General features: G+C 40.5%; 1 protein-coding gene across 3 annotated transcripts in view; it reads right to left on the reverse strand.

Moving 5' to 3' along the window:
• Window positions 1-24,391, reverse strand: part of CDC42SE2 (CDC42 small effector 2) — a 288,901-nt gene that overhangs the window by 169,875 nt on the left and 94,635 nt on the right. For all 3 annotated transcript variants that reach the window (XM_044060816.1, XM_044060814.1, XM_044060815.1), the window contains exon 3: window positions 4,314-4,415. In XM_044060816.1, the coding sequence (XP_043916751.1) occupies window positions 4,314-4,415 (102 nt within the window). The remainder of the gene's footprint in view (window positions 1-4,313; window positions 4,416-24,391) is intronic.

Raw genomic sequence — 24,391 nt, forward strand, 5'->3', positions numbered from 1 at the left:
AGGGATCAAGAGGAGGACAGGATTCACTGAGTATAGGTACTGATTCGACATACCCTTTGAGTACCATTGGAACTTTCTCATGTGTAATCACGCATCTTGAATCATAACAGAACATATCAATGATTGAAGAATTCTCCTGCAAAGGGATGACTCCTTTGGTCTGAGACGAAGTGAGAGAGTAATTCTTTTATCAGATGGGACTTTGTAAAGTCATTGTAGTTTTTCTCAGAGTGAAGTCAAAAAGCTCTTCTGTTGTATAAAGCATAGGCAAGACTTTTAAAGTTAATTTCCTGTCCCCTCCTGCTAACCATCCAGCCTGCACTTCAAAGGGGTCTTCAGTCCACTTTCTGCCCAGGGAGAAGAGGGTCTCTACAATCTCCAGAGGGTACAAGCCATTTGGAGGGAGAAGTCATCCAAGCAAGCACTAAGGCTGTTTGAGCCCTGCCTTGTTGCATCAGCTGGCAGGGAATGGAGTGCCTTTGTTAGAGTCTGCGTTGACTTTACCACCTCTTGATCAGAACTTGCCACAATCAAAGGATGGAACTAGACTCTCCCCAGACTCCACTTCATTCTTCAATACCCAGCTTCAATGCTGTTCTTGGGGGAATTTCTAGACAAAATTAACCCAGTGACCTGGACGCTGACGTGCAAATTCATGTTCCCAAAGGGGCTTGAAACACCTCCCCTTTTACACAAGAGTGCCTGTGCACAATCACTGGCTTGGTGAAAGCAAGTACTTGCCCCTTACCTGGTGCTGTGCCCTCATCTGCATGAACTACATGTCAACTCCTGCAAGCTTGCAGGGTCTTTGCCACTAAGACAAGCACCTTGGTAATTCATTATGTGCAGACAGAAAATCAAACCGTAACACTTGACACTGAAGTTGAAGACAAACAATGAACTGAAAGGGCCTCTTGTCAGACCTACTTACAATGATGTGCCAGAAGGCCAGCATCAAGTCTAGCAAATCCACAGGTACCCTGCTGTAGCAGGGACATAAATCATTCTGTCCTCTTCAGAAAGCAAAAGTGGTAGGAATAGAACAGTCTCCCCCTTTCTCACTAAAATGATCAGGCTCCAATACCTCCATTCAGGAACACAGGGTTTGGTTCAAGAGGTGTACAAAGACCATATTGTTCTTTAATGGAGGGATTTAACAGATACAAAGTTTGAGCATTTGAAACCATGCCCAGTGTATTGGCTACAGCTCTCCAATATGCAACAAACTCTAAAGACCCGGTTGCCCAATGGCAGAACTTAAAAACAGGCAGATGCTGGAATGTTCTTACTCCGTTAGATAATTGCTTCTTGGACAATTGACATCAAACACCTATCACAGTGGTCGGTTCCTATCTACTTTTCTGCAGACTTTTCACAAAATGTTTCAAAGCTTTGACTAACACAAAAAAGCCTCACCCCAGCAACTTAAAGGGGGCACAGTTCATGGGTCTTTCATAGGGAAGAAACTTCATGGCTCATTTCATGTAAGCAAGCTAGCTCGTCACTGTAGCACTCTGGACACTACAGTGAGAGTGGATCAACACTTGACTGTCATCCAAAAATCTGGGTGTCTAGGTGGCATGCCTCCTGCTCCCCTCAGAGTCATGCGTTAACTGACATTAGATCAATCATTTCTCTATCCAAGGGACAGGACAGTGCAAGACCGACACTGCTGCGGGGATAAACTTGCAAAAAGGTTGATTTGGACTATGCCTGACTGTAACCATGAGTTACATGAGGAAGCCTCATGCCAATTTCCACAATAGCCACCCTCCAAGGCCACAATTTTGCATCAGGCGAGGAAGGTCACACGCTTCTTAATCCTCCTTCGGGTTACTTACTGAAGTACTGGGACTGACACTCCAACACTGTACAATTGTTTTTTTCAGGCAAAGACAGTGTGTGTGTGTGTATTTGACCTTGTAACCTAGCAAGTAGTAGAGCACTTCAAAGATGTATGCTTTTTAAATGTGGGAATATTCTAGCAAATCGGCACTATCTGAACTGACCCCATCGAAGAAAAGAATTAGAGACAAAATGGGGTTAGATGCACCTGCTAGCCCAGCTAGCCCAGTGTGTAATGTGTACCTGCAAGAGGTGATTTCACCTCCTGAATGCAGAAAACAAATTAAGAATCATGCCAAACTTAAACAGCAACAGCACAACAGACACTCACAGTGGAATGCCTTTAAAATCATACTTGGTAAAATCTGCTGGAAACTGAGTGAATCTGGTCAGCAAAGTGTACCGATGATGGTTTTATGATATTAACCAACCAAAACCAACCAACACCCAACCAACCTACCAACACCCAACCAACCTACCAACACCCAACCAACCTACCAACACCCAACCAACCTACCAACAAAGAGGATAGATTGAGTAACATGCTTCTGAGAAAAATCATGATCTTTTTCCCTGTATAAACTGGGGATACATTTCTGGGAATTTTATGGGACCCCAGTACTTATAGCAAAGTATCATATTTAAGTGTAGAAAGACCAATGTTCTTTACACTGGATTTAAAACAATTGCAAATATAGGAATTATAATTCTGTAACATGGCTATTTGTGAAAGCATTTCAAATGAAAGTTCAAAGCCCATTGAAATTAACAGACTTTGACCTAAACCATCCCCACAGCTTCCTATAAGCAAAGGAGTAGGTTTCCCCAGAGCATGTGTAGCCCATTAAAGGGAACAGATACCAGAATACATTACCTCTATAGTACTCTGAAACTAAGAGCTGTTATACTGGCCAAGAGGGGATAATTGCAGCATGCAGACAAGCTTTTCACAAGCTGAAACCTCCATATTTGGCCTCAAAGTAGAACAAGCATTCTGAACATGCTGTAGTCTAGTCTCTACCCCATTAAATCAGATGTGTAAGGTGCTACTCTAATCCAGTCATCTTGTTAGCAATGCACAAACCACTACCTTAAGGCCTACACATTTGGGTCACAAGTTCTGAAGCTTCTGAAATACCAATGTCTGACACCCAGTTCTTCAGTGTCAGTTCTGACAAGAAACACACTAACATTACGAACTCTAGTCAAAGAACAAATCTTTTTTTTTCGGATGTTTCTCCAAGGGAGAAGGCATGGTATTTGGCGGTCACATTAAGTGAATTAAGGTTTGCACTCATACTCTAGCGATGTTAGTTATATATGTGATATTGTCAAAAATAACTGTGCATACTACTTATTAACACCGAGTTGAGAAGAAAAACTTGGTGATAAACCAAGCTTCTTGTTTTGTAATAGCTATTCACTAAAGAAGCAGTTATGCTACAGAAATGATAGCAGTAATGTATTAATTTTCCCAATGTAATGGTACTTTACCTTGTAGAAAATAAAGCTTACAGATATGTATACTCCAGTTTTTACTTTGCACATTCAATCTCACATCACTCTATAGAATTTTCATTTTATGCAGATTGTGCAACAAACAATTTATGCTTTTTGTGAAATCTGTTATGCCTTTTACATAGGCAAAACTAATAGATGTTTAAAAGGATAGGATCCTTGAACACATGAATGACATCAAAAATTCCAAACTTAGTAATGCAAAAAGAGAGCAAAGGCAACACCGTAAACAATCCACTAGCCGGAAACGACAGTCTAAGTAATGTTGAAAAGTATAGCTAGTGAACACGACTCGAACAGGGTAACAAAGGATGCATAGTTTAAAAGAACGACACTAAAAACATACAATCTGGTTAAGCGCTTTCATCTGTCCATGCAGACTTCTTCAGAACAAGTTGATCTTGTAACATAACCTAATTTATTAACTTTTTGGCGCAAAGGCACCCATTGATTCCACATTTAAAGTGATAGTGCATCTTTTTTAAAAATTCTCTCCTTTAAAAACATTACTATTTAAACAAGTGTTATTTAAACATATATTTAAAAATATATATGTTCATTATAATACACTACATTAAACAAAAGCATAAGTTCAATGTACAATGGTATAATAATGAAATGTGTATGTATATATATATATATATATATATATATATATATATATATATATATATACACATATATATATACATATATATATATATATACACACACACACACATTAAAAATACGACTGATCTGATAAAGTTTGCATACCATTACATATGTTCTCTTAACAGTGTAATAATGGCATAATATAACAGCATTTTGATTGGAGATATTTATATCTTAAATATATTTTATTATTGAAGTTGAACTGTCTCAGTAAACAAATGTCAAACAAAAAAGCATAAAATATTACATTTTCTGGACATACTATGTAAGAAAAGTAAAGGAATCTGTTTACTTACTGAATTCATGCCACTGAATAGATCTCCAGATCCTACGTGAGCTGTATGTACAAAATTTGTTGGCTCTCCTATCATACTTCTGTCAATCCTCCTTCGCCTTTTCTACAGAGCAAGAACAATTTATTCAGCTTTTCTAACCTTGCAAAGATTCTCTGAAATAAAAGTAGTTAATTTCTTACTATTAAGCAGCGCACACAAATTAAAAAAGGCACTGTGCCAGCATTTCTGTAATGAGAACTATCCACAACCCAGTGATTCCTTTCCAACTTAAAATTCACTTATGGATGAAAAAAATATATTCTAAATAGAAGTAGGGTCATGTACCAAAATGAGGTACTTGAGCAGACTTGCTTCCTGTTGTGTACTTCATAAACAAGTTTGCATTTTCCACCTTTGTCTCAATAGGGAAAGCACACCAGTGACAAAAGTAAAAAAAAAAAAAATCTATATATATAATAAAGCAAATAACCTGGGGAATTTTACAGTTTCATCATCAGTTCAGTTAGTAAATTAAACTTCAACACAAGGTTAGTGACCACACTTACTAGACCTGCAATGACAAGTCTGACTCAGAGGGGATAAAATCAAAAAGCTTTAAAACCTTTTAGCAGTTCTATAATCCAAGTTTGCAAACTTGTTCCCCTCAGAGGTGGTGCATATGCAGCAGAACAGTGCAACAGGTTGAGAAGTCTGTATCAAAAATGCATTAAGATAATTTATGTCAAGTGGACCACATGCATAGAGTTTGCAGGACTCCACTCCATGAAATTAACTCCCTGAACATACCTTACAGGAGTTAATCTGAGGTACAACTTCCTGAACATAACAGAAAAAAAACTGCCACTGTAATAAAACACTAATGCATTTCTTGTACGATAAAAGTCAACAAAAGTAAACAAACTTTAAAAACATGTTTTTTTGCAGGGAGGAGTGCACTACCCTCCTAAGCAGCAGCTCATACACCCACCAAATAAATATTCTCATAGGTTGGTGTAACAAAAAGCAGAATGTGGACATGCACAAGGCTTTTTTGCATTTTGCAAAATGACTCAATCCTGAAATCCAGTTGGCGCAGGGGACTTGCTTCCTAGAAAAGAGGCATGTAATTCAGCACATTTGATTAGACAGTGCAGTCGTGCAGCGGTTTGCGTTGTTGCCGCACAGCAAGAGGTTCCCTGGTTTGATTCTCAGCCGGGGTGCCTTTTGTGTGATGTCTGCATGTCTTCACTGCATTCGTGCGGTTTCTTCCAGGTGCTCCAGTTTTATCCATGTTACAGACATGCGTCTGCAGAGTTTCTACCTGTGCCTAGGCTGAAAATTGGCTCGTTACAAGTTGGACTTTCCCAGTAAACAAATGTAAAGTAAATAAATAAAACTATTGCAAGACTGGAGTAATTTCTCTGAACAAAAACACAGAGGACTTCAACATGTTTCAGGCACTAGTCATGGAACCACGTAAAACAATTTTTTGGGCAGAAAAGTTTCAAGTAGTTGTGATTTCTGCAAAACGTAACCTAGTCACTACTTTTTCTGAAAAAATGCTAGTGTCTCTTGAGCCATCCATTCTGTATGAGATTGTATATTTATTAAACAAATGCATGAAAAAGTACAATCTGAGGAATTTCAACATTTTTGTCATCATCTCTGCCCACAATTCCACATCCTTTATTTAGAAGTAGAACACAGTTCTTCACTAAAGCCCTGCATTTTCACACAGACCATGTACCACTGTATTTGCCACACTCAACTGTTTCTTTACTACAAATTATACAGATAAAACCTCCAGAACTGAATAGGATCTTGTTAAATGTATAGAAAGGAACACATTTTCATGAGGAAAAGCTACTCCTCCATACTCCCATATTCCATCTACCTTCTCTGCTTCTTTCCCAGACCTTTAAGTCTGAACTACATTTGTTTGACAGCAGAGAGTTACTATCAGCTGTCTAGTCTGCTCTCTAAATGCATTATATCCGCCACTTACCCTACATTCTTTTTCCACCTGTCCCATGCCTTCTTGAACGACAATGGATTCCAAGAGTCTACTAGCCTGCACTGTGAAATACTTCACTGATACAGCTGTCCTTTCAAATCTGCTGTCCATTCAGTCCCCCCTGCTCCAGTTTAGCATGACCCATTTACTTCTAATGCATCTCCTCTTCTCTGTACTGAAGAGGTCCTATTTCTCATCTTGGTCATACCCTACTCCTGTCACATTCTTGTGTTTTGTCTTTGGACTTGAGTCCAGCAGCACAATGTCCTTAGCCTTGTAAAACTGAGCGACAATACTACCACCACCTTATTTGTGGATTCCATCCTTTTCATAGATGCAGCCAACCTTTTAGTTTTCTGCTGTCATGACCCTCTCATTCTGCTCCTGACTATCTAATTCAGGACGACACTCCCAGAACCTGTCCTGCTCTGTCACCATTGTTCCTTCCAGACTGTATACCAAGACTGTTATCCAAGGTTAACATGGATTTTTGTACAATGAGCCTCCCTCATTTACCATTTTTTTTACCTGGTCAGCCTTTCAATTCTCCCTTGCACAATTTCTTCATCCTCTACAGCTGTAGATGCCATTATGCAGTCAGAAAAGACGATTCAATCCTCTATTCTCTTCTATATGGCTGAAATTAAAATGGAGTAATTAACCCAGGAAATCTCTGTAGTAATCTGTTACTCAATTGCCTTTTTCTTACAATCTTCAAATTCCACTATTCTGCCAATCAACCATAACACAAGCGGTTACTTATTTTCAAGCCTACAGTTTTCCCAGCGGCCACTCGTGTTTAGACAGTCAAAGGTACCGCAGGAAGATGGGACCTGTCAGCATTTCCCTGTCAAGCTCAATCCACAAAACAGCACCAGATTTCAGTGACAACATTCCCTTGCCAAGAGCACGTTTGAATGATATCCTTGAGATCAGTGTACTTTGGGAGGGCAGCCAGCCTCTCTCTGGATTTTTCCACGGTTTTCCTTTTCACTGTTGTCAGTACACCATATTTTTCCCCCATAAAAATAGCCATCCTCGCAATCTTCAGACTTTTTACACTAGCTTAAATTTTGATCTGCTGAAATTGTTCTTTAGATAAGCAAAGGAATTTAAATCAGCATGCTGGCAAAACCTTGAAAGGCAAGCTGTCTAGTCACAGTGTCTTAATCTTCCTTATGGCAAACACTTCTTAATTCTGGATACTATACACTCACCTTCCTCTGCCCTGCTTCTACTTCCTGCCATGGCATTCCTCTCCTAATAGGTGTGTAAAGTGCCCTGAGGTACCTCCCCCCTCGAACAGCTAGCAGAAATGAAGAGGAAACTTCTAAACAAAAAGTTAATGGATAAATAAATACACAACACAAAAACATCACTAAACTGCCCCCTTACTGGACAGCATTACCAAAGTGATTGACCATTTAAAAAAAAAATTCTGTAAGTCAGCAAATATGCTCACACCGGACTGCAACAAGTCTCATATCGGAGACATCCACCCCATCAGCACTAGCTTAGCTGTAAACGCTGAATACAGCCTTTAAAAAAAAGACTTGCTGTGATTTGTATTCATCCAATATCAGTGAGGTTTGAGGTTAAGAAAAATTGGATTATTCTACTGGCCAATGAAAAGATTAAGGAGTTGGTTGGTCAGAGACCCAATTTTATGTAGGAGTAAGACGTTTCTTAAACAGTTATGTTTTAAGCAGAATTTATGTGGTAGAGAAGGGCTGGTTTTGTAATGTCAGATCTGAAGAAGTCTGCTATTTGACAGATGAAAGCACTTATATTGTTTTTATTTTGTATTAATAAACCAGTCCATGAGTTTGGCTTCCATTTTTAAATTTACATATGATTGGTTGCTTTTATTTAGGTGACTGCAATAATTGTTTTTAGATCTGAAGAAATGCCTTTTATGGTGTGAAGGCGCTCAACTGTTTTTGTTTTTATTATATTAAAAGCGTTTTAAGCCATGCTTGCATTCCCTATTTAGGTTGTTCATGGATTTAATTTAGAATACTTTAATATTCTAAATGGTATTCCTTAATGACCTTTTTTCTTACATCCTGAACTCTTCTCCCTTTCCCAGTTATATCACCCCTTTCCACTTTGACTCGTTACCTTCTGCTTGTGTTAGGTATATGAACCTTACCCTTCAAAATTGGATAATCACAAACCACTTTGTTGTATGGGAAGAATCAACTTCTCCCACTTACCTCATCCACTTCCCCATCTCACCCCAAAATTTCCTTATTCCTGGTCCACAACTTTTCTGGTTGATGTAAGCACACTGGACTTGTATATAAAACATTAAAGTGACTGGAAAAAGCTTTCACTGTTTGCATCTTACAATTCATAGTTGAGAGATTTTCAGCTTCTATTGTTCTATTACCTTTTATTTAGTATATCCTTAGCTGACATATTAGAAGTGTGCTAACAGAAACCTTTTAAAGCAATACACAATGTCATCTTATGTCCCTATGAGGGACCCTCTCTGGGCCAGTAATCAAGGAGCCTGAATCCTCACCACTGGAGAGGGATGTTCACCTGGAACAAAAATGGATACACCTAGTATTTCCAGATGCAGCTCTCTACATCAAGCACAATCTCCCTTAAGAACACACAGGAAATGCACTCAAGTCTGGGGTCTGGATTTCTCTACTTCTCCCTCCAGGTCTCCAGTAAGGCTCCCCACTGGCACAGCTATAGAGATGAGACCTCAGCAGTGTCTCCAAGCCAAGTTCTCCAGCACACACTGTGAAAACAGTGCTTCATGTCTCTGCTCCAAGCAGCAGACACACAGATTTGATTTACACACACACAGATTTACAAGCTATGTCCCCTTCTGACCAGACTAAGGTAGTTGCACCACTACCATACGCCTCAAAGCCAGCTACTCTAAGGCTCTTACAAGCGTACCAATTATACAGAGTGAAACAGATATTAACACAAATGGTAGTTTGACCAACAGCAAGGCTTTCAGGAACAGCCACAGCTGTCACCAAATATATGCAAGTATTCTGAAATTAAAGTATTCTAAGACCAGCCACAATGAAATGTTTAAAATATATTTAAGAAAACAAAAATACTAAATATTTACAGTAAACACCAGAGTTTCAATCACAGGAAATATTAAAATAACACAGGCAAACCTATTAACACAGATGCAGGAAAAACAGTACTTAACTAACCCTCACTATATTTTCCTGACTGATCTAAAGAATTATTATTCCCTGGTTACTTACTAGAGCAAGGCAAGATGAAGTAGGCAACGGGTCCTTCTCTGTCAGGTTCCAAAAAACAGACTGCCATGAGACTTCAGTCTCACCTAGTATTGAAATATTTTAGTGATGGATGACAGAATGAAATCACATACATTTGATCATCTTTATTTCTGGTTCCCAGTCAGGATTTAGCATGTGTCGATACACACGCCAAGATCTGCTGCAGCTCCTGAAGTCATAAAACAATTTCAAACTTCCACCCTTCCACAGCAGCAGCAATTACTTCAGCCCAAAGATAATGCATAAAGCTTCCTAGTACAGAAGTTTGTATCTTACAGTTCTCAGTGCAGCCAGATAAATCTTTATGGCTTAAGCCAGGTAAATGAATTCAAAGTTAGGTGGATTGAGATTAACCTCTTTTCTTCCAGTATCCTCTGCTGAAACACATACATTTAAACAGTTACAGTAATACATGTATAGTTCTGTCCAGCAGGGTGCACTGTTGGTACAATTTTAGCACAAGCAACTTTACAAATATATTTTTTCCGACACTAGCATCTATACAAATTAGTTCGATATACAAATGACAATTCTTTACAAAAAACTCTGGCTAGCTGTGCTGGCATGTTACATATTGACTGCCCTACTTCTCCTGGCATAAGTCTCCATAAACATGTGTATTGCTGAACCAATTAACATGCTGGCACAAAATTTACTATTATAGCCTTTAATGTTCCACATCACCGAAAAGCCTTTTTCTGGACTAGGACAAAATGTTTGCAAACAAGGCTAACTTTTGATTACTCTAGCAATCAGATCCTTCAATTTGAGTCACTCTGTTCTTTCCTAATGGCTCTAAATATAAAGCAAATAAAGGGAAAAAGGACACCACTGCCTTGTTCCTCTTTTCAAACACAGCTCGTTTGTGAGGAGCCCTATTACACCATAATTCCTACGGAATGCAAATGCTGACATTGTCCCAGCTACCAAATGCCTTCTGAGAATAGAGACAAACAATAGCAGCATTTTCATTACACTCTGCTTCCCTCTGGATCATTGTTCTGTTAATGTCAAATGTTTGCCTCTCCTCCACAAAACACTGAGCCATATCAATGTTGGCAATGCCTCTGTCTATACTAGCCAAGAGAAAGACTTTATAAGTAAGGTTTAAAATTGAAATGGGTCTATGTGAAGTAAGGCCTGAAAAGTCTTTGCCCTCTTCGGGTAATACTACCACCACAGATTTCTGCCAAGACACTGGTACTTTCCCCTTTCCTTTGAAAAATTTGTTAAGCAAAATCTTCCAGACCTTTATCACTTTCTTCACTCCCAACTTTCAAACTTAACACAGGAAAACCACTTGTTCCTTTAGATATCCTTGTGGGTTGTTATAATTTTATCTCATCTCTTCCTATCTTAGCAATTGAGGCTCATCTACCTCTAATCTTGGCATAATTAGCTCTTCAGTAAATACTTCCATTTATGTCTCTCCTTGGTTTTCATACTCCTGAGCTTATTTTTGAAATTTATGAAAAAGTTTATAATCAATACCACCTCTATAGTATCACTGATTTTCTTGTTTACAGGCTCCCCAAGTTTGTGGAAAGCCCTTCTACTTTGTTGCCCAATTCAGTGTACTAAATTTGTTTTGTGCTCCGAAGTTATAAAAAAAAATATAGCTGCTTAACAGCAACTTTACTAAAATTACACACATTATTCAAATGTTTCCTTATTTACTCTTCAGCACTATGCAGTTACTTCACTCCTTTTGCTGTGGGAAATTCCCCCTATTCAAGCAAACGTCTGACTTCAAATGTCAAATAAAACAGACTACCATGAAACAGCTTCATCCAAAGTGCTTATTACTTTTGATTTAAGCAAGTCATGTATTACTTAGTACTTTGACTACCATGAAACAGCTTCACTCAATGTGTCATGTCATTTGAAATCAGCAAATAGTTTGAATTCATAAGCTCATGTGACAGCATAAAATATATAAGGCCTAACCTTGTATTAGAAATCTACTCTTAAGCCTGAAGAAGCCTGGATGGTGAATGTTTTTTTTTTCTATGCACTAGTACAGTAACCTTCAATAAACCAACATTTAAGATCGTTCATGGTTGCTTTTGTTTAAAATTATATCCAAAAGTATCAAAGAACTGGACTTGGCTACCACACTAATACTGACTAATTTTGCCTAAATTCAAGATGCACTCAAGGTAAAATCAAAATGGAAAGTGACACACTAACAGCTAAAAGGCCAAGAAAAATGTCAGAAATATGAATACACACTTCAGAATAGAAGCAAAAACTGTAGCCATTTACAACTGGAATACACCCTAACAGGGAGGAAGATGGGAATTTATGCCATAAACTTGAAAAGAGAACTTTAAAAGGAAAAAATAAGTAACAGAAATATCAATGCACCTAAATCTGTCTAACCACTAACACTGCTAAGCAATTATTAAAAAAAAACAGAACTTAAGTCCAAAAGATAGCTTTCATACAAACTTGTGATGAAGCACTCTGCTGCCCAGATCATGCTGCTTCCAGGAAGGCAGGAAATGACATTTCTTAAAAGGGCTTGAGACTGCACCACTCTGCTGGAACAGATCAGAGTGGTAGCTAGATAACCCATACATGTGATCAGATTGTCTGAATTTTACCCATATTGGTAGACTTTTCCTCATTTTCAATTTTCACCTGGGGAACAAAAATCAACTTAAGTGTGCAGCCACTTCAGTTACTCCAACCTACACTCATTCCAAACCTAATTAAATGCTTGCCATTTCTTGGCAGACTTTTCCTTAAGAAATTACTTTTCCTTAAGAAATTATTTATATAACATTTTCTTTCTAGTAAGACAGCACAATTCCTGACTGAACCAACAATGCAGACTTTCTTTACATTTGACACCATGAACTGGGGTAAAAAAATACTTCACTGATACTAATGTGAATTACTAAATAGGAATGTTATTTATAGCTTCCCATTTGATTAAAAAAAATTTAAAGTCAGCAGATGTGAGATGTATACTCGACATTACCCCGAGCAGACAACTAAAAATCTAACAAATCCAGTAGATTATGTGCAATAACAAAAAACACTTGACAATTTAAAGTCCCAAGAAGGAAGCACCCACTTCATACACCACCACAAAGACCAGTATCTTGCAAGAGCAACTGTGTTTTGGTACAACACAAACTTAGCAATTGAAATATCAAAGCACCTGGACTTTGACCATACCTGGTTATTTAACAGAAATGTGTTTCAGAACTGTTCTTCGACACTGCAACCTTGGATACAAGGTGCCAGCTTAGACACAAAATTTCCAGGACTATTTTAATGAAAATGCATTCTATAGACAGTGCAAGGCTTTTTCATCATGGCACACTTTTCACTAAAGGCAGCATCCAAAAGGGCAATTGCGAGTATGCTTGGAGTCGTGCACTGTTAATCGCATACACTTGTATTTTAAAGCACGAAAAGCAAACCTGGCAGTTAGAACATGGGTTAACATTCTGATGCCAAGCATAAAAGTTGCACTTAAAAAAAAAATTTTTACACTCAAGTGGCATTTGCAAAACAATTATTAGAATACAAGCTCATGATATGCACACCTTATAAAACTGATTCCAGAGTCTGGCCAGGCACTGCAGTTTATGAATTAGTCCTGGCAAAAAAGATAAACCATCTGCATTTAAAAGAATGTCTCTTCTGCTCGTTTTCATTCAACTGCCCTTACAATATTGCAAAGCAGAAACTAGGAGCAGTTCTATTCACTGCAGGCAGACCTCACTTAGGAACACTACAAAAAAGTTACTTTATGTTCTGTGGACCTTGCACACAGACATCCCACTCCAAAGTTAACTCCGTATTCTGTAACAAAATAGGACCTCTTACAGTGAACTAAAAACAGGCCTCCATCCATCCATGCGTAACAAAACTGCCACTCATCCAGAGTTTATTAGACAAGCACGGGACAGAAGCAGACTGTCAGGCCTAGGTCATTTCAAAAGCTAAACTAAAAAGCTGAATACCATTTTCAAATGTTTAAATCTGCAATTTGCAATATAATCCCTTTACAATCATCCTATCTACAAGACAGACTCAATGCCAAAACAGCTGTAAACCAGCAAAGCTAAAAGGGTCTTAATTCACAAAAAGGCAATGGGCTCTTAATACACTAGTTAAGCTCAAGCATGTAACAAACGTATTTCAGCTGAAGTTGTAGTCTACCACCAGTACCCACCCTTAACTCCAGAGGTCACTTCCCTTCAAAGAACTGAGCTTCAATGATAAGAGACTAGCTTTTTGTATTATAAAGGTGGGTTACTTTCACTTTTTGCTATGAAATTATAATTTCATTCTTTGCACCACTTCCATAACAATGGGGAAAAAAGTCTTCTCATCCTTCCTACAGCATCATTGCTGCATAATGTTAAAAGGATACATTTTTCTTTTAAGACTTCCTTAAGGCTACTCAGATAATGAGCACCTAGATACAGACTCCCTGGCGTCAAAAGTTGCATCAATTTATCGAACAGAGCTTCAATTATCCCCATATCTGTGTCTAAGCAAATTTATGGACATCTAACCCCTTAGAGCCACTAAACATTTCATTCCATTTTATGTGATACTGTCACTAATGCATCGATAAAATATCATGCCGACACATCCATGTGGTTAATCACAAACCTCAATACAGTAAGATTTGGTTGCCATAACCTTCCTTTTGTGAATCTGCATTTCCTTGAGTCCTGTACCACAAAGGCTTCTGGATATTCACATTTTAACTTCGGTGATTAATTCACTCTTCTTCTGAATGTGGTCAAACTGACAGGCTGATGGAATTGGCCTCTGTTGCCTTTTACATTTTTATGTTTGTATGAAAAGGAAACATTTTCCCACTGCAGTCATCATGAACTGTGACCACCCATTAATTACTGTCAATTATACAACCCCCCCCATTAATATTCAAAAACGTGCACGCTGATTGGTCAGTGTGCACGTTGTAAATCAGAGTTATAGTAATGGAAAAAGGTCTGGTCACCTGGACTTTTTCCATTACTATAACTCTCTCACTGTTTCGCTATGTTAAACGAGTTTAACACAGCGAGACAGCTTTAAAAAAAGGCAACGGAGATTCTCTGTTGCTTTTTTAAAGCTGTCTCGCTATGTTAAACTCCTTTAACATAGCGAGACAGTTTGTAAAAAGCAACGGAGATCTTACTTTCTCCGTTGCTTTTGCTCACAGTTCTGATGTACTGTGTAGGCGTACGCATGCGCAGTACATCAGAACTGCCGCAGAATACCAGACAGCTGCGGAAGTGCAGCAAGGAGGCATTATACAATGCCATTATTTAAGAAAAGTAATTTTTTTTTTCTTAAATAATGTCATTGTATAATAACCACTTCTGGGTGTGGGTAATGCTGGATTTACCCACGGTTGGCTTTGGCCACTTGGGCTTCGCCCTCGTGACCAAACCACGCCAACCGTGGGTAAATCCAGCATTACCCACACCCAGGCGTGGGTTATTGCTATATTATCCACATGACTCACTGAAACCCATCGGGTCCCAGTGTCTTGTTACTCCATTTTTTTTCCTTCAACATCCCTTTCCTTTCAGAAAGGAGTAGAATGAACCCCTTCTTGAACAGAAACACTACTGGCTGGTTTAGGCAAATACCACCTCCTTCCCTTCATGTACACTAAAGCAAAAGCATTCAGTTAGCAACCTATATTTTGGAGAAAAGACCAGCTTTGGGTTAAATTAACATATGCTAGAGTTTCAGTATCCACCGGTTTTGTTATTTTTTTCCACTACATTTCTGTTTTATCTCATTTTGTGAAATACTACATATTCATCGTGCTTTTCTAACTACCCTGTTTATTTCCATTTTAATATGGGCACTTTTTTTCTGCATTTGTTTCCTTACATTTTTTTTTTATACAGTTTCACTGCGTTCCAGTTTTCAAAACAGAAAAATGTTCCCTTTTTTTAGGTATGTAGATTAGTTTCACATGTAGACTTTCTGCTTCTGTGAAATGCTCAACTGTTCTCTATTCTCAGGAATACTGGAGTTTTAGTGGCTAACCCATTTTGTCACAGCAGTGACGTCTACAGACCATTGTTGAGACACAAACCCATACTTACGTTTTTGAAAGACCATAATACTCTTTGGTAACCACCTGCTTCCAAACAGTAACCTCCCTCCAGTTACAAAACCCAGACACTCTCATTCCAGACAATCAAAAGTCCAACACTGCCCTTTCTCAACAAGACTTCAGAAGAAGCCAGTAAGAACCCTCCCACACCAGAACCAAGACTGACCCTACTTTTAAATATGACTGCATTTCTTGATACCGGAAAGCAGTTTCCCCATGAAAAATGCCATTCCCTTAATACAATCCTTTTGTTTCCCCAACTATACCACCTCCATTCTTCTTCTTTCGGCTTTTCCCAGTTAGAGGTCGCCACAGTGGATCACCTATCCAGTCATGATTGGCAGTGGAGTTTTACAGTGTCGATCTGGCAGCCCAGTGCCCAACCTTCCACAAAAGGCACACCCATTCATGCCTAGGGTCAATTTAGTGTTTCCACTTTATTGGGAGGAAACGGGAGCACCTGGAAGAAACCCATGCAACCACAGGGAGGACATGCAGACTCCGCACATAAGGCATCCCAGTCAAGGATTGAACCGAAGAACCTCTTGCTGCAAGGCGATAACGCTAACCACTGCACTACCGCGGCCACCCAACAATACCACCTCCATTAATACAATCATTTGCCTCCCCCCTTTCAGGAATTCTGTCTACATCCATGCATGCTGCCCTGCCACAAGTCTTATGACCACATTAACTCCTAAAAAGAAATATTGATATCAATGGCTACAGCAAGCTGTTTGATATCCTGTAAACAGGTCTATGTCAAGTCTTCGAACCCTTAAAATTTCGAACGTTACATGGTCGTGTTCGAAGATGTACTTTAAACAGTACCGTATGGTGCAGACAGGGAGAATTTCCCTTTTCTGCACAGAAGTGCAGTCTCTGAGTTGGTATATTTAAGTAGGTTGTGTGAGGGGGTGCAGCCCCCCCCAATCTGGGGGTGCAGGGAGGGCTTGACCCCCTGCTCACACTGTTAAGGTGAGTTTTTCTTTTTTTTTTTTTTATGTGATATTCGAACATCCAAATGTCGAACATTTGGTCTTGACCATAAAACGTTCAACATTTTGGATGTTCGAATATCTAACAGACCCGTGTAAACTGTGCTCCCCCACCATGTACATTTAAAATTCCAGTACCCATTTCTGCTACTGTTACAACATGAAGCCATTATAGTACAGTTTTGTACCTACCATAAATGTAGATGTTAGAGTAGTATACACTGCTGCAGTCATTACACTTGGGTTATCCTGCCGTCAGGCGGTCCCTCAGTCGGCCTGAGCTCCAAAGTCTTGGTCCGGCATCAGTTGCTGTCGCTTCTTCCCTGACATCAGTGTGACAGGGGTATACGCAGCCGACGCCATTTTCTTCAGTTTTTCTTGCCCCAGATGTCAGGTGCCCCCAAAAAGGTAGGCAATGCAAATTGCTAATAAAACATACATATGAACAGCAAAATCAAACAATTTCAGTTACCAGCAAATACTCTCCATAGGTAGTAAAGGATAGAAGACTTAGGTATGTACCAGCAAGTAAGAGGGGAAAGGAGGGAGGGTAACCTGGAATGCAGCAGTGTATACACTCGAACATCTACATTTATGGTAGGTACAAAACTGTACTATGTTCGTCGTGTTACACTGCTGCAGTCATTACACTTGCGTAGAATCCCAAAGCTGAGGTAGGGTGGCTGGTTCTACAAGGCATTAGGGGTGGCTTTAAGGCCCTGCAGCACAGCAGTGGCAAAGCCAGCTCTGGATTTAGAGTAGAGAGGCAGATGGCAATGCTTGGTAAAGGTATGTACAGAACTCCAAGTTGCTGCTTCCAAAATGTCCTTGGTAGGTACTCCTCTGAGGTAGGCAGTTGAAGTGGCTGTTGCCCTGGTAGAATGAGACCTCATGCCATTAGGTACAGTTTTCCCATGGTGGGTATAGCAGAAACGTACAGTGCCCTCTCCATTTTGAAATGGTCTGTTTTGAAATGGCTTTTCCCTGTGCTCCTGCAGCATATGCTACCAACAATTGCTCTGTTTTCCTGAAAGCTTTGGTTTTGTCCAAGTAGAAGCGCAACTGTGCATGTCCAAAGAATACAGAAGTCTCTCCCCTTTATTCTGTGGGTTTGGATTAAAAAGTTGACAAGTGAAAAGTTTGGTTTAGAGCCACACTTGATACCACCTTTGGTATAAAAGTAGGGTTTGTTCTTAAAGACACCCTGTCTTGGTGGAAAATGATGAAAGGTTCCACTGCCATTAGTGCCTGTAATTCTGAAACTCTTCATACTGAGGTTATTGCCAGGAGCAGAGCAGTTTTCCAAGAGACTTATTTTAAATCTGCTGAGTTAGCTGGATCAAAAGGAGGTAGTTAATTTTTCCAACATAAAGTTGAGGTCCCAAGTTGGAGTTGGTGCTCTACGGGGCAGTCTTGTTTTTAGCCCCTCTGAGGTACTGTTTTAGCAAAAGATTAGGAAAAATAGGTGGATCCGTGTTGTAATGAGCAGAGATGGCAGAGGCGTGGATCTTGATGGAAGAAAAGGAGAGGCCTTTGTCCAGCATCTCAGTTAAATATTGTAGTATTTGAGGAATATTTGGGACAAGAGGGTCAAGGCTGTGAGCCTGGTTCCAGGCACAGAATCTCTTCCATTTATCCGAATAGGCTTTCCTGGTGCTAGGCCTACTGGCCTCCAGAAAGACATCCATAAACAGCTTTGGAGAGAGGCATTGCTTGCTTAACTAAGGAATCTGCCATGCAGCCAGGTTTAAAGTCTTTAACTGGCTGTGAAGTATCGGATTGTTGTGCTGAGTCAGATGATGTGGGATTTGAGGTAAAATCCAGGGTGGACCTTGTGCTAAGTTCTTTAAGATTGGGTACCAGTGCTGGCGTGGCCAGTCTGGGACAATCAGGATCATCTTTGGCTTTTCTTGCCTGGCTTTTATGAGTACCTTTGGAAGGAGAGGTAGTGGTGGGAAAGTATATACTTGTAGGTATTTCCAGCTGAATGAGAGGGCGTCCACTTTCCATGCTTGTGGGTGGTAAGTCCTTGTGCAGAATTTCTGTAGCTGGCAGTTCATTGGGGATGCATAGGTTAGGTTCATAGGTTCATAGGTTCATACTAGGCTATCTGCCCAAGGGCATTTATAAGCCTAGCCCATAGTTATGTGGCTTTCGCCACCCCTTTAGTTTGAATAAAAACTATGCCTATCATTTTTCTGTGCCTCTGTCAAGCAGTGACACTGAAGTAATCCCTGGGGTATATCTGCGATCTCCCATCCATTGGTCAAGATTCCTCTTGAACAAGGCCAGCGAGGTGCTCTGCCTCACATGTACCGGGATTTTGTTCCACAGCATAGGGAGTCTCTGGGTGACGAATCTGTCCCTCCAGCATGTTCTATTTATAACCGTGTCAAGGTTTAAGTCTCCCGCCCTTGTGGTTCTGAGGGATCTAGATTTTTTTGAGGTGAAGCATATTCATCAAATCTGGGTTTGACATGGCCTTATATGTCAGGCACAGGTCACCTCTGAGCAAGCGGTATGAGACTGAATAGAGCTGGAGTTCTTTCAGTCGGGCAGCATAAGACATATTTTTGAGACCCTTTATCCTTTTGGTGAGGAACTTTTGGGGCCTTTCAAGCTGCAGCAGGTGTCTGGTCAGATACATTCGAACGGGCATTGTACTCAATCATAGGTCTAATGAGTGATGAGTACAGGGGACGATGACCTCCCTTGATCTAGATGTGAATCCCTTCATGATCAGGTGGGTGATATAGAAGGTTTTCCTAACTACTTTAGCAACATGAGTGTCAAGCGAAGGCTACTGTCAACTTGGGTCCCCAGATCCCTGATGACTTTTTCTGTGCTCAGTGGATTGCCACCTATATGGTAGCTAGGGGTAACCTTGTTTTTCCCGAAGGGTATGACTATGCATTTTTGGCGTTTAACTTCAGGCCATGGCTCTGGCACCAGTTATCCGTTTCTGTGAGGCCCTTCTGGAGGATATCTGTGTCAGATGTGTTTTCGACTATGGCCCAGTTTGCAGTCATCTGCAAACTTTGTCAGCCATAACCCTCCTGTGTTTGCTTGTACTTCAGAAAAGTAGATGCCGAACAAGAGTGGACCCAGGACTGAGCCCTGTGGGACACCACTTGTGACAGGCTTTGAGTCTGACATGGCTCCAGCAACTCTGACCCTGTGGGTTCTGTCACTTAGCCAGTTTGCAACCCATCTTGTGATGTATGGGTTTACATTCAAGCTGATGAGTTTTTCGATGATACCTGAGTGGGGTATTGTGTCGAAGGCCTTTGCCAGGTCGAGGTAGGCTGTATGGACTGCCTTTCCCTCATCAATGGCCTTGGTGACCGTCTCGAAAAAGTCAACCAAGTTTAAGAGGCAGGATCTGCCTTTGACAAAGCCAAACTGGGTTGGATCCAAACAGATCTATGTCCGGGCTCCACCATTTTTGTTATCATTCTGAATATTTCTGGATGTAATTTCCACTCGTGCGGATCCAGGACGTTTCTGCTCAAGTCGTCTGCCAGTGTTTCTCTCTCCTGGCAGGAATTGTGCTTGCAGATGAACTTGATAGGTTAGAGCCGTGTTCCACAAGGTCATGGCTTGTCTGCAGAGGGGATAAGAATGAGTGCCCCCTTGCTTGTTTATGTACCACAACTGTGGTGTTCTGTCTTTAGTAGTAGTTGTCCTGGATGCAGAAGGTCCTTGAAAGCTATAAGGGCATTTTGTACAGCTAGCATCTCTTTTTGATTGATGTGAAGATGCCTTTGTTCTGCGGGCCACTTGCCCTGAATACATTTTCCTGCCATGTGTGCTCCCCAGGCGTAATACGATGCATCTGTTGTCAGTGTTTGCCTGGCTGTGGGTTGAGTGAAAGGCTGTCCCTTGAGGTGACATGCTTGAGCCCACCATCGAAACTCCTGCTGAAGGCAAGGAATTAGTGGTATTACTGTTTCCAAACTTTGAAGTGTTGAGACCAGACACTCTTTAGGTACCATTGTAGTTTCCTCACATGCAGTCTGGCATATGGAATTAGTAATATGCAAGATGCCATGTAACCCAAGGCCTGCAGAATGTTTCTTGCAGGGAGTTGGGTCTTTGTTGCCATCAACTGAATATATTGAGTCAGTTGTCCTTGCTTGTCTGGCGTGAGATAAGCCATCTGGGCCGTTGTATTCAAGCTGGCACCCAGGAATATTATCTCTTGTGAGGGCACTAGTTTTGACTTGTTTTTGTTTACTGTGTACCCTAGGCAACCCTTGCTCTCTGCTTGAATCAGGCAGTCGTCCAGGTACGGATAAATCTGAATTCCTTTCAGTCTGCAAAATGCAATTACTGGTGCCAGGCACTTTGTGAAGACCCTGGGCGCAGTAGATAAGCCAAAGGGCAGTGCAGATAATTGGTAGTGCATTGAACCAGTTATGAATCGGAGGTATATTCTGCAGTTTTGCCTGATAGGGACATGCAGGTATGCCTCCTTGAGGTCCAAAGTTACGAGCCAAGATTTCTTGCCCAGCATGGGAAGAAGCTGCTGTAGTGTCTGAATCTTGGAACATCCAGGTAAGTGTTTAGAGAAGAAAGATCCAAAATGGGCCTCCAGGCTTTGTCCTTTCTGGGAACCAGAGGGAGTCTTGAGTAAAATCCTTTGTCCTTGCTCCTGTGTTGGCACCTTTTGAATAGCTGTCATGTCCATGAGTGCTGTAATTTGTCTTTGAGCCTCTGCCCATTGATTTGGTGGCAGATTTGTCATTTCTTTTAGTTTTGGCAGAGTGTGAAAGTGGAACCTGTAACCTTGAGATACAATGTTGAGAACCCATTTGTCTTTGGTGATCATATGCCAATTGTGACAGAAAAGTGCCAGTTTTCCTCCCAAGGGGGCTGCCAAGAGAGAACTGTTTGGCAGCTGTAGTGGGAAGTCATTGGGGTGGTTTTTTGTAAGGTTGAGGCCCGTCTTCCCCTTCTTTCTGGGTTGATGCACCCCATTGTCGAGGCCTGTAAGGTCCTTGAGGTTGACCTCTCCCTCTTGGATGTCTGTATCTGCCCCTTTGAGTTCTGTCTGTAACTGGGAAGGACCAATTCTTTGTTGGCCAATTTCTGCTAAATCGAGGAGGCTGAACCTGTAAGAAATCCTTCACCATTTGCACAGATTTTGCCTTATCCTCCATTTTCTTTAATACCTCTTCTGCCTTAACTCCAAATAAAACATCCTGCTGCAAAGGTGCATCCAATAATTTTGCTTTAACATGATCTGGTAACGTCTGTTCTTTTAACCAAGCATGTCTTCTAATGACAGGTCCTGTAACTGCTGCTCTACAGGAGGCCTCTAATGAATCAAAACCACATTGCAAATTATGTTTTCCCACTTGTTCAGCTGCATGCAATAAATCCTGCATTTCTTTATAATTAGAGGATCTGAGTTTGGAAGCATTTTTTGTTTCAACTGAGATATCAAATATTGCTGATATTTTAGCATGTGAAACTGGCAATTTAAGGCCCTCATTGCTAAAGTTGCAGATGTATATACTTTCTTCCCCATCTGTCTAATGCTCTGGAATCTCTGTCAGAGGGGACTGGATTCTTTGCTGAGGAGGCCTTTACCCCTTTGGGTCCCTGAGAAATAGTTTCAGGGTCAGCAGCAGGGCTTTTATAAAGAAATTTGTGAGAGTCAGGGACTCTGTAGTATCTGTCTGGCTTAACTGGAGCAGGAGGTAAAGAATCAAGATTTAAACTGGATTCAGTATACACATCCACAATATTTAACACTGGCGGAATAGCAAGGGGTCTGTGTTGAGGTAATAAAAGGAAATCTCCGAGCCTTTTCTTGGACTCTGAATAATCCTGGCCCTCCCAATGGAAATGCTCCCTCATGGTATGCAAGGTTTCCCCAAAGGAGTAGTCCTCTGGCAGACAGGCTGAAGGAATTAATTACTCAGCATCAGAATCCTCATAGGGGAGTAAAGAGTATCCTAGGTCTGAAGAATCTGAAGAGATGGATTACCTGGTCGGATGAGTCAGTCTGCATCCTGTCTAGGCCTTTTATCAGGAGGGGGATGGGACCCCCTAATCAGAGTGATTAAGTCTTCGGCCATTTTGAGCATTTGTTTCTTAGGCATGGAGGCCTGTCCTGGTGAATGTTGAAATTGTTTCTTTGTTTTTAAATGAGTTTTAGACTTACCAGAAGATTCAATGGTTAACAGAGTAGGTCTGAAAACACCCTCTGAAGCTACGGGTTGCTCAGCTACTCCGGATCCCTCTGAAGGGTTAGTCTCGGTAGGTTGTAAATCTGTTGCGTCCGAAGGCCCAGCCATCTCCACATGGGAGTCAGAGGCGGTCTAAGGTTCTAAAGAAGCGGTCGTCAAGGGCTGCGAAGGCGCCTCGCTGAAAACCGGAGAACTGGCGATTGGCCTAGAAGAGGCTTTGTCAGTTTTGGGCCTCAGATGCCTGTGCTTGTCTTTGCGCTTTTTGTGTGTTCCGGTCGTCGGTAGTTTCGACGGCATGGTATAATTGAATTTTCTGCCAAAATAATGTCGGGCAAAATCAAACCGACATTTAATAGTGTGCTTGTTAAACCTAGCACAAAACCGACAACCTGTAACGTCATGGTCTGGGCCTAGGCATGGGATACAATAAGAATGGAAATCCTTATGAGGTATTTGCTTCCCACAAGAAATACAGTTATTAACTTTTACTGACATCGGTCTGAGGCAAGAAAAAGTTTCCCCAATGGGGTACTTATCTTTGTAGAATACTTCGGTTCTGGATTCGGAATGAAAATCTCAGGAGTCGGCCGACCGGCACTTGCGAACTTGCTTTTGCTTCGGGCACCACGCGGCAAGAAAGAGTGAAGAAAATGGCATCGGCTGCATCTTATATACCCCTGTCGCACTGACGTCAGGGAAGAAGAGACCGCAACCGACAATGGACCAAGACTTTGGAATTCAGGCCGACTGGGGAACCGCCTAATGGCAGGACAACCCAAGTGTAATGACTGCAGCAGTGCAACACAATGAACATCCTTTCATTACTACTACAATTATTTTTCTCACGAAGAGTACTGGTGAACTTGGTACTTTCCAAGATCTTGTTCTTTTTAACACTCAAGTTTCCTTTATTTCTGCTTCATCAGATATTTTTTGTTGGTGGTCAGAATTTCTCAGATGCTTTAATCTGCATCCCTCCACTAGATCACACGCTTCTTAATCAACCGCCTTAAAATCTGTCCTATAGGATTCTACTTCAGCTCTTAGGGATATATAGACCTTCATATGTCCAAGACCACAATTCATATGGCTCCACATTCCCTGGCGTATTCAATGCCTTCAGCTTGACACCAAATCAGATAATTTATTTAGCTTCATAATGAAAAGGACCCTGTTTAAAACTGCCATGCAACAGGGCACACTTTTTTTATTAATGCAGATTCTTGGCACTGCACCTAAGAAAAGAAATAACTACTCCCAATTAATGAGTACAAGCATTTAAAACTGTATAAACTCAAATGACGAATGGTTGCATCTGTGATTATATATATATATATATATATATATATATATATATATATATATACACATACACATATATATATACATACATATACATACACGTAATATATATACACATATATAAACACATTTTATAAATATTTATACAATATGCACAATATATATATATATATATATATATATATATATATATAT

This window comes from Protopterus annectens, chromosome 2.part0, assembly GCF_019279795.1.
Source record: "Protopterus annectens isolate FY-2018-M chromosome 2.part0, PAN1.0, whole genome shotgun sequence".
Classification (NCBI taxonomy): domain Eukaryota; kingdom Metazoa; phylum Chordata; order Ceratodontiformes; family Protopteridae; genus Protopterus; species Protopterus annectens.